This window comes from Anopheles darlingi, chromosome 2, assembly GCF_943734745.1.
Source record: "Anopheles darlingi chromosome 2, idAnoDarlMG_H_01, whole genome shotgun sequence".
Taxonomy (NCBI): Eukaryota; Metazoa; Arthropoda; class Insecta; order Diptera; family Culicidae; genus Anopheles; species Anopheles darlingi.
The window spans coordinates 62,073,557-62,084,656 of NC_064874.1; the positions used below are offsets into that span (position 1 = coordinate 62,073,557).

The 11,100-nt window shown below is 49.1% G+C and overlaps 1 protein-coding gene across 1 annotated transcript in view; it reads left to right on the plus strand.

Annotated features, from left to right (window-relative positions):
- Nucleotides 1-988, plus strand: part of LOC125960163 (protein arginine N-methyltransferase 5) — a 2,031-nt gene extending 1,043 nt beyond the window's left edge. The window contains exon 1 of the mRNA XM_049693392.1: nt 1-988. This exon is cut by the window's left edge and continues 1,043 nt beyond it. Coding sequence (XP_049549349.1) covers nt 1-916 — 916 coding nt within the window. The 3' untranslated portion in view covers nt 917-988.
- The last annotated feature ends 10,112 nt before the right edge of the window (nt 989-11,100 follow it).

Sequence of the window (11,100 nt, forward strand, 5' to 3'; positions counted from 1 at the left end):
CGAGCAGGCACTGCGGGATCGCGTTCCGGATGAGAAAGTGGTCGAGGGCAAACCAACGATCGTTATGGTGGTCGGTGGTGGCCGTGGACCGTTGGTACGTGCGGCGCTGAATGCATCGGTGAAGGCAGAACGGTCGGTGAAGGTGTACGTGATAGAGAAGAACCCGAACGCGATCGTTACGCTAACGGCACTGATCGAGGAGATGTGGAAGGACCGGAATGTCGAGCTGATTTCGACGGATATGCGCGAGTTCAGTCCACCGGAGAAAGCGGATATTCTCGTATCGGAGCTGCTCGGTTCCTTTGGGGACAATGAACTGTCGCCCGAGTGTCTCGATGGGGCACAGAAGCATCTCAAGGACGACGGTGTCAGCATTCCATGCAAGTCAACCTCCTACCTCTGCCCCTGCTTGGCCACGAAGGTGTACAATCAGGTGCGATCGCTCGAGCGTGTCGGTCACCTGAAGGATCGCGTTGTGTCCTCGCGACACATGGAGCAAATGTATGTGGCCTATCTGAAGAACGTGTACCACATTGCCGATCCGCAGGCACTGTTCGAGTTTGTGCATCCGAACCGATCCGTCGATCCGATCGATAACAGCCGCTACAAGGTGCTCCGTTTTAAGGCCAGCTTGGATTGCGTGCTGAACGGTTTTCAGGGACATTTTGATACGGTGCTCTACAAGGACATTCAGCTCAGCATACACCCGTTTACGCACGATGTCGGTTTGGTGTCGTGGTTCTCGATGTTCATTCCACTGACCGAACCGGTACAGGTGAAGGCAGGTGAGGAGATCGTGATTCACATTTGGCGTTGCGTTGCCTCGCACAAGGTGTGGTACGAGTGGAGCCTCGCTTCACCCACCTTAACACACGTGCACAATATTAACGGGCGGGGACATCCCATTTGGAAATAAAGACGTGAGACGATCTGAGGCTTCCGAGAAGCGAGAATTTACGGTCAGGATTAATAAATAAGCTACATGAATAAGTGCAACTTTAAATTAACTGTTTTCTTCAGCATCCGAACTTTATTTGATTCAAGGTTAACGTTAGTAAAACAGATATTTATTTTATTTTTAAGGTTTGATTATTTTTATGGTTTGAATAAGTATTAAACAATCTATTTCTTACACGATTACCTTCTATCTGGTGCAGAATTGAAACGCTTTCCTTTACCGTTCGATAACCATACACGATGCTAATGAGCTGCTAGCTAGCCACAATTGGCAACATTAAGTGAAATGCATTGCGCGCTTCATGGTATGATAATTTCATGACGGAATTATCGTTACCTCCAATGAGATGGATGTCCTCCAACCTCCTTTTTATCACGTTTCGAGCATTGAAAATCGTTTCCGCACAGGTAACCGCTCTGCTTACAGCAGAAGCATTAAAAACGTCCCCGAAACGGTCGGAACCATACCCGGATGAGCAAGATATGGCTATTTAGGTCGGTTAACGTGTCTCACATTCAGCCACACATAGTCTAATCTCGCATTCGCAGCCCATTTACGGTCACGCAAACGGCTGTTGAAAGTTGGATTCACACCGTGGCCAGACGATGACCACGGAAGCGATGCTCGTACACATACGAGGACACCCGTTCAGGTAGGACCAAACGAAAGGATCCTGTCCCCCCACGGTTACTAAAAGCGCTCGTCAGCTCACACATATCCGTACGATGGACGGCAGCAGCAAAGGCTCGGTCCTGCCGTTGCTGGTGGCTGTTCCGCTGATAATGGATAACGGTGCCGTTTCAACACTTTACGAGTTATCTTCCCGTCTTCCTTTACAGGGAGCGACCATTTCCTCGCTGTTATCGTCCTCGTCGTCGTCGTCGTCGTCGTTGGTGTCGTAGTCGTCGTTGCTCGTCGTCCTCGTACCTTCCGGTTCCGAACCGGAGCCCGAGTCCCGAACCGTTAGATCCGTTCGGGTTCGGATCTTTTTTCGAGCAGTCCGCGTTTGTGGGGCACGCGTGCACCGGTGGATACCGGTGGGGGTGGGACGGAGAGCGCGAAATTGTTTATCACGCGGCGTGGGAGATGCTGCGCGCAAGCTTGAGATCAAAATCGTGAATCAGTGTTCGGGGCATTATCGTACCATTCACTGAAAACTGCTCACTTGGCCAGTTCGCTCTCCGGGAACCCGGAATATTGGCGCGCTCTCGCAGACGAACCCGAAAGGCTCTCGCGCCACGCGTCTAGGGGGACCCAAGTGGGGTTGGCTAACGGGGGTACGGGGTAAACCGCCACTGCTCGGCTGGTGGAGGCGCGCTGGTGATCCTCGTTTTTTGAATGAAACACTACTCGACGGCGATTGCTGGCCTGGTGCTCGGCGGGACCAGCGCGACAGTCTCCGATAAACAAACAAACGCGACGGGAGCAAAATCCTAAAATTCCCCCCCGGGTGGCGGTCCCGTGCGTTGGTGCGTCCATTTGCATCCGGTAGCTGGAAATCGGTTTCCCACAGTGTGCCATCAGATCGATCGATCGCGACAACTACTGCTGGTGGTGGTTACGGTGATAAAGTTTAAAAGTGTCCTGCTGTGACGCCCCTCGACCAAGGATATCCTTATTGCGAGTGCCTCTGGAAACATCTGGATTTAAAAAGGGAATTATCGCATCGCGTTGCGTGAGAAACAGTGATGCAACGGTAGGTGGCGTCACAAGAAAGCTTAGCAAAACTCGGTCACATCGGATCGACTGTGGCTGTTTTGTGGTGTTGGTTCCTGGTGCGGTGTTCTTGGCCTACCGCAACCCCCTCTGCTCAACCCATCGAACCGAACCGTGATAAGAAAGTCCAAGGTCGAGTTCCGGTTTCGGTTGAGCGAAGCGAAGTGCGACTGAAGGTTGTGTCCTGGCACGGCCATAGGACAACAACACTGTGCCGCACGGGTGCACACACCCACACACACATCCATTTCCCTGGGCCTGGGCCCTGGGAAATTTATTGGAGAAAGCGGAAAATAGAGAGTGGATAATTAAATGCAACATAATGAACTCCTCGGTAGGAGCTAGACGGTTGCCGCCACCGACGCCTGCTGCCTGTTACGCTTTCCTTCTTGGTTTCCTTGGTCACTAAGAGCGGTGTCTTGGAGGATTGGCGGTAGTTTGGTGATACAAGTAGTAGCAACCAGGCAGCCAGGCGTTCCTCATCCTCCAGCAGCACCAGCAGCACCAGCAGCACCAGCAGTGTTGTTCTCAGGAGGAGAAGCATCACAAAAGCTGAAACTAGCACCCAAGTTCGTCGAACGTAAGCAGAAGGAGAGGTGTGCCGGGGAGCCGGGGGGCTGTGTGTTGAAGGAAATTTATGAAGGAAGTAGTTCCGTTCGAAACGTGGCTTCAGCATCAGCACCGTCTGTGCGCTTGTTTATAGGTGGTGACGGCGACGACAGCGACGACAACGACAACGACGAAGGATACTCTAGATGTGGCTCTTCGTTACGGTGTGGTAAGTTCCGAGTGGTGCTCCTCTTTCGGTTCGGTCGGTCGGTCGGTGATACGGCAACAATACCCTTAGTGGACAACACAGCGAGAGGTCCTGTGCTTTCCTGTGCAACCGCGCGGTTGACCTGGTGCGTGAGAGTGACAAATTGATTTAAAATCAACATCGCGGTACACACGATCCGGTCACCGGCTGCCTGATCCGGGAATTCGGTCTAGTGAAACACGCTGTGTGTGTGTTTGTGTGTGTCCCCCTGGGGAACGGGTGTGATTGAAGAGGCCATTGGTTTGCATGTGCGCGGCAACATGATTTCATTTCGGTGTAAGTGCTGCTCGGTGATGCGAAAAAGCGGCGCGCTCTTGAAACGCGAATAAAATAACAACGAAACGGAACATTGCGTTCCATGACACTTATCGTTTGGCTCGCGATATTCCGGAATAAGATCGCCACCATCATCGAGGATAGTATCCAAGCAGCAGTTCAGTGTGTCAGTGTAATCTGAAGCAGTGAAGCTGCTTGCAACTACTTTCCTGGCGGGGGTGTAACCGTGGTAACCGTCGCAAGGCGCCCGAAGCCAATAACCACAGTTAACGACAGCGACGGCAACGGGGAGACGGGAATCGAGCGAAGAAAAAAAACCAACCCTGTGTCTGTATCGAACCGGATAGGCCTAGAAGTGTCCGTGCGTGTGTTCGTTTGTGTAGCACCGTGTGAATGCACTTTTGCGCATCAGCACCATCGCCCCATCCTCCATCAATCATCGGCCATTTTTATGCGCTTCCCGTCACAGGAAAGGTGAGGCTTGCTTTGATTTATCTTTAACTCCGTTCACCGTCCATCGGTTGGCTATAATAAACTGGAATACAATATGATCGACCCGGTGCGACTCGATCGTGCATCGATCGGCGCCATTGTGTTCGCCGTACGTACTAATATAATTATCCCAGCTGCGTACTCATAATTATTGAAACCATTCATCATTATATAGGCGCCTGATGTCCCAGTCGCAGCCTTTTGCTTTGACGGCCAAATGCCAAATCAATCAAACCGTTCGCGCTCCGTTCCGTGGTGGTGCGGCGTAATAATGCCCACCCCCATATAACTAGCTCTAGACGGGGATGAGCAACTCAATCCAGATTGATTGAAGCGGTACCGACCGGCTAATGGTAGGAAGTCGACAGCAGACCAAATGGCCAAATGTCAGTACTTTCGCGCGCAAGTCATGGCAGGTTGATCTTTCCTCCACCTAAGCCTTTATCCGACGATATCACGGATGCACAAATATCATCCCGGCAGACAGCATTGCATTGCTATGCCACCAAACATGGGAATGAACTAGTGCACGGTGACGAACTAACGCGAATACCGGGAAATAATCCAATCTAATGGCGATGCTGGTTACCGCACAGACTTTAAATTAAAATCTGCGTTGACATTTCCAGAGGCTCGTTAGATGTGCGGCGGATCCCTGGAAACGCCGGAAAGCATTCTCAGGACAGGACAGCAGAGCCTGGTGCGCCCTGCTGGGAAATATCCGAACCGAGACGGCCATGCTTTCGGCCCCCAAATGTCATACTGGCACGTGCAGCGAAACGTAGTGCACATAGTGTTGTCTGTCGGTCGGCTGGTGGTAAATGTAAATCCCCCAAAGAACCGCGCCCACTGCTAACCATAACCTGCCCATCCATTCCATTCGCTCGGTGCTCACCAATTATAAAGCGAAACGAGTAGATGGTCTGTCGGCGGACCTGTCCCTGTGTTTAATAGTTAGCTATTAAACTTCTTTACAGTCGCGCCGTGTCACGCCGTGCTTTACGACCTACACGCAAATTATTACTTCTGAAGAGAGGGCCTCTGAGGGGAACGCTCCCCTTCAAACACCGAAAAAAAAACCCCGGTGGCCATTGCCGAGCCCTTCTCATCGGCCCTTTTCCGCGACAATGCCCCTCTGCGTGCTCTGGTCAGGATAAAGTCATTAGAGACTCGAAATGGCATCCGCAACGACGCGCCTCGAGGGGCACAACACACCAGTCCGTGGAATGCCTGGCCCCCCCCCGAGACAAACAGTGGCACCCCGTGTTCCCCGTGTTCCCTGTCCTGCTGCTGCGGAAAGTTCGATTCGAGAGCGTTAATCACCGGCCAACATCCGGTCTTCGGTGGAAGGGGATTTAATTAGAAATGAATGTTTACCGAATGGAAGGGGGGTTGGTTCGGTTACCCGTTCCGGAGCTCGTACCTCGTTGGAAGCCTCAAGGATGGTTGGTTCACCGAGTTTTTCTGTAAACAATCTGTCCATCGGGCGATTAGTTTTCCATTCCCACTCGAGTGCTCGAGGAAATAGGAAAGCTGGCGCGATCATTCTTCCACGGTCCAGGCAGGCGGTGGCAAGGGTTACTGAGATATTTGCTCATGTTTTACATACATGCAATGCTATATGGACCTATTTTTGTGGTGAGGATAGGAGATGCCTTAATTAAATAGAGTTATATTCTCGTTTTTTTTCTTTTTATGAAAACACACATAAAAAGCTTCAAAAACGACTCGTGTTTGCGAGTTATCTACGATATGAGAAGCAATATATGAGGCTCTTTAGAAGTCTTTAGAAGATACTGGATTGGAATAGGCCTCTAGGGCATCCCAAGGTTTTGTACAAACACATTCTTTACACGGTTTGATTCCTATGCGAAAGCGGATGATTGATAACAGGGCTCGAAGGATTTCAAACAGCTCCCTGGAAGTTCATTGGTAAACGTTATTTCGAACTTCGTCCTGTTTTTTTTTTTTTTTTGGTGCGGACGATCGGAGTGAAAATTAGAAAACATGCCACAGCATGTCCCCCGGGCGTCCAACGCACTATTCATTTCCTTTCCCAGCGTGACACGAACGGTTGATTGATACGCTGACTGATTAGAACGGATTAATTAAGGTCCGGTTTAGCCGCCCTCGGTCTCGGTTTCGGTTTCGGTCCTCCTCGTTACACGTGGGCTTCATTCACTTCTTCGTTCACGAAAACGCACACAGCGCGGTGTTGTGCGTGAACAGACAGAGACGTCTCTTGTGGCGCCACTCGGAGCGCATGTGTGAGCATTAATTGATTGGATATGTTTGGCTGCCTCCCCTGCTCTCTCATCTCCTTCCTTCTCTTTGAGGTTTCCAAAGTTCGGTTTCCAACCAAGTTATTCTTAGCACCACCATCATTGCCACTGCGTGGTTCCGATGAAACGCAAACAGCTATATTGGTGTTGGTCTGTGGATATGTTTTCACTCCTCCCCGGCGTTTCCACGAGTCTGTACGAGTATCATTTTATGAACGAACGATATCGATGATGATGATGATGATGATGGAAGGGATCCTGGGGAAAAACGGAGGATTTTCAATTGTAATGAATTAGTTCGGTAATTGAAAATATGCTGGTACAATCGATCAGAGCAACGTTGTTGCTTTATCCTCGGTATTGAACCATTTTGATCATTTCGTTAATTGGGATGTTTCGACGGAGGACATGTCTAATCCCTTTTATAACAAGTCCCATCCTCCCCGCCGCACCGGGACACCATTTTAGATTGGGATACTCGATAGGGAATTCTTAAACCGACGTTAGTTCTCCGGTTCCGGTTGATACAGCCATCACCAAATGATTGTTTAATCTATCCCCGGTGCTTGTTACTTTAAACGGCCATAATTTGGTTATCCTTAGTGGCGTCTCAATCGAGAACCAAGAACCGTAAGTAGCAGCGACTAGGGAGCGACCTTAACTTCGGGATCGCTTTCGGCTATGAAGCGATTTACTTAAATACACGACAAATACACGCTGTTTGCATGGGTTTTGGGACCAAGGAACGAGGATTCTGGCATGTTCGCCGCTTGGTTTAAGGTTCACCCTCGACGACCTTCCGATCCGGCGGATCAGCAACACAGAGACACACGGATCAGATTGAAGCATGCATGCGACAGCCAAAAAGCGCCCAAAAAGCCGCAGACGGCGGACGGCCTCGTCGCTGCCACCGCCATCGTCACCACCGTCGCCGACTTGTCGTAAAGATTAGGAAAGTTTACCGATAAATAAAACTTTTCCCGACCTTCCGACTCCGGCCATTCGGCTCCTGCCCTCCTGCCCTGCTGTCCTTTTCATGCCCTGCTGTCTGTTGTTTGGCGCCTTTGAAGCTGTAAATTAAAATACCGTAACTCCTCTGCGCTGCGATACGCTCCTTCGGGCACGAAAGTAATCGTTTCCGAACTGCAATAAACATAATTAACGTTTTTAAGCGCACCTCCGGGGGAGGCACTGCTGTGTCCTGTGTCCAGACCACACGCCCGATGGTGCCACGAAGGTCAACAAGACCAGACCAAGAACCGAATTGCGAAAGGATTGCGACAAAAAAGGGAAACGGTACCACCGCGATCGTTCGTTCGAGCTTCTTGCGGCTCGCACTCTGGGCATTGGCATCGAGATAAACGTCTGGCGACTGAACGGTAGCACGATATCGAAAACACGACGCTCAACGGAACGCAAAACAGTCGACTTCCGGGTTGGCAGAGTGCCCGGCTGAGCTCAAATGCGAACGCTCCGGAACAGATCCGATTTACGACACTACAACATGTAGTATGGGCGAAAACATGGTATTGATAGAAGCGCTTCAACCGGAACGCGCAACTCACGCTCACGGAATAGCCAGTATCTGGAGCACGTGTACATCGAACGGAAACGGTCGTTGTCGGTGTCACAAAGTCTCCAAGCCTTTCAATGCGCCGTACCATTTCCGGTCGTCTGTATAAAGTCTTTGACGAGAAATGATTATAATGAGTTCGGAGAAAATGCCTTCAGCTAGGCGGCATACGGCAGGTGAATCTGGGAACTGTACGTATCCTTGGTGCGCCTCGTGCACAGTCCTTGGCCTTGGGACTCCGCCATCGGTCCGGGAGTGTCAAGCGCATGTCACGGAGAGAGAAAGGAATGGGTTACGTAAAATGAGCGCTTGTTAATAATTTTACACTTACCCCCACCGGTATATTCAGTGTGGTTTTCGTCATCATTTCATTTGCTGGAGGAATACATTACTCGTGTGTGAATGTCGAGAGACATTTCTCGTCGAAAAGTTTCAGAATTTAGAACGACTTCATCATGACCAAACGTTCTTCAATTAATGAGAAGCAAGAGGAGCAGTGGCTTAGCTACTTTTTCTATGTTATTTTCGTTTTCCAGAGAAAACCCGAGAGGTTTTCCTACTAATTACAGCATTTTTGCAAACAACTTTGTATGTCTGGACTTGCTGGAATTATGATATGTATATGGCCAGGACTCAGTATCTAGGTGGCATCAATAGTTGATCAACACGGGATTCAGTCTCTTCCAGCTCATGCCCAAGGCATGTGGTTGCCATGAATTAGATTACTAACCTAGTAGGCGTTCTGCGAAACGCCGCCATTTAAATCCTGCCCAGCTCAACACAGCCTGCTGCGTAGTGCATTGGGAATCGATAATTACACCCAGCAGCAGACCCTTAATGCATGCACAAACTGCATAAACCAAACATCAACTACCATCACCAACCACACACCACCACGCCATGCCACGCCACGCCTCGTCGGCACGGACCGGAATGCAATAAGCGCGTTGCGTTACTGCGGTTTAGTAGGCTATGTGTTGTAGGAGACTACAACAAACTACGGACGACGGACGGGGCCCGGGTGCTGGTGGTCTGACAGTCAGTGTCAGCGCAGCCATCGGTAATCGTGACCGGAATGACATTGCGTGAGTTACGAGAGCACCGCCAAGGGGCACGTGGCAAGAGATGGATGATTTAAAACGGTAATTAGAAGTCACATAATTTACGACCAGTGACGTCAGCAGCGCAGTAGCGGAAGAGAGGCGCTACTTTCACCATTACGTCCGTTCGTCCGTCCGTCCGGACCAATGAATTAGAATTTGCAAGCATCTTGCGACAACACTATTTTGAGTTGACGTGACGCTCTCAATAATCTACAGTTGCGAGATTAAAAATGGCTGCCGCTCCTCCACGCCTCGAAACGGCGTCACTTTTCAAGCAGGCTTTGCAAAGCTTTCATTTATTTTTCTTACAAAAACAAAACTGAAAAGGAAAAGAAAAACCACCAAAGCAAGAGTGGGACGGCCAGTTTGGCATATCATCCAAGCGATAAGCCAATTACGAGCGAACACCGCGGCTACCAACGAAAGATGATCCAGTCGGTGGCACGGATGCTAAGCGTTCCTTTTTTTTTTTAATAATGATATTTCCCATTTTTCTGCTGCCCGCAATAAATGATGAAACCGGACGGACCGAGCGGTCCTGATGGTCGGAATGAGCTGACAATTAAAATGACTCCAGCTGTCCGTCTGCTGAAAGTGGCACAGCTTGACGGGATCCTCTTTCGGGACGCTTTCGTTCGGTGGCTATAGGGTTTCGTCCGGCACTCTGTTGATAGCAGAGATTGAGCGATAATTGCCTTAAAATATGGCAGCAGCCCCGTCCCTGTTGGCGACGGTTGGCGAAAAGCTCCTCGCTACCTCACGACAAAAAAAACGGTTGATATGCAAACAAATCGCTAGATTAGTCGCGGCGGCCATGGTCTTGCGCGTTGCCATGACAATGGGGACATCACTCGTGGGCCACAGCAGCATTGAATGCATGGAGTGGTGCATGGTCATGTAACAAAAGATTAGACATACTGCGAACTGGAGATAGGAAATAAGGAACTTGCGAATGGATCGCCCGGTCTATGGAACTATGTCCGCCCTAGCTTCCTGTTCCTGCAAATGGAAGACTCCCGGTATTTTCTTTTTGGAACATTTTCTCCACCCCGTCTGCAGGCTGCTCGTCGTGAGTAGTGCACCTTTCCTTGGTGGCGCGCAATTAACATATCCTTCCGCTCCGGAAGGCGAACCATTAGCTACCTCTTCAATATCTAATATCACCTGCACAGCGCTTTAACCGTTGAATAGTTAATGCAGATGGTGCATAGTAATCATGAGATTATTATTTCATTCCTTCAGTTCCAGGTATTCGGTAGAGATAATTGAGGACGAACACTAAAGTCGTGATGGAGCGGGCGAGGCACGAGCTTTTTGGTTTGAGTCGTCAAGTTCCCGTGACTGGCTGCTCGAGCCATTAGTTTTAGTAATTGAAACTTTAAATTCAATTTAGACAGCAAATTGTCTTTGGGTCTATTTTAAATTAGTGGCATAGTTGAAGAACCTTTACAAAATCCAACTTCTTTGATTTATGTGAATAAACTACCTTCACCATGGAGCAAAGCTATATCATCTACTGTAAAGCTCAGTTGGAGTATTATTTAAAGCTCATTTGTATTCATTTGCCAAACCAACCCACATCATTCAAAGAGTGTCAACTGAATTCACGGTATCAATTTACTAACAAGAAAGTAGTGAATGTTCAATGTAATCTTTTCTTTTTTTCTATAAATTGCGTTTATTTTGAATATTGATATTGATTGTAGATGTTAAAAACACTGTTAAGTTTCAAACGGGTTCAGCTAAGCTTCTCCTCATTGGTTTTGTTTCCTTTTTGTATAGTGTAACTGGTGTGATTGGCGAACTACAATAGTGATTTTTCAATATAATCTTTAACTAGAAGGAATTATTCTGAAATTTGATAAATTGAGTAGACTTGCAGA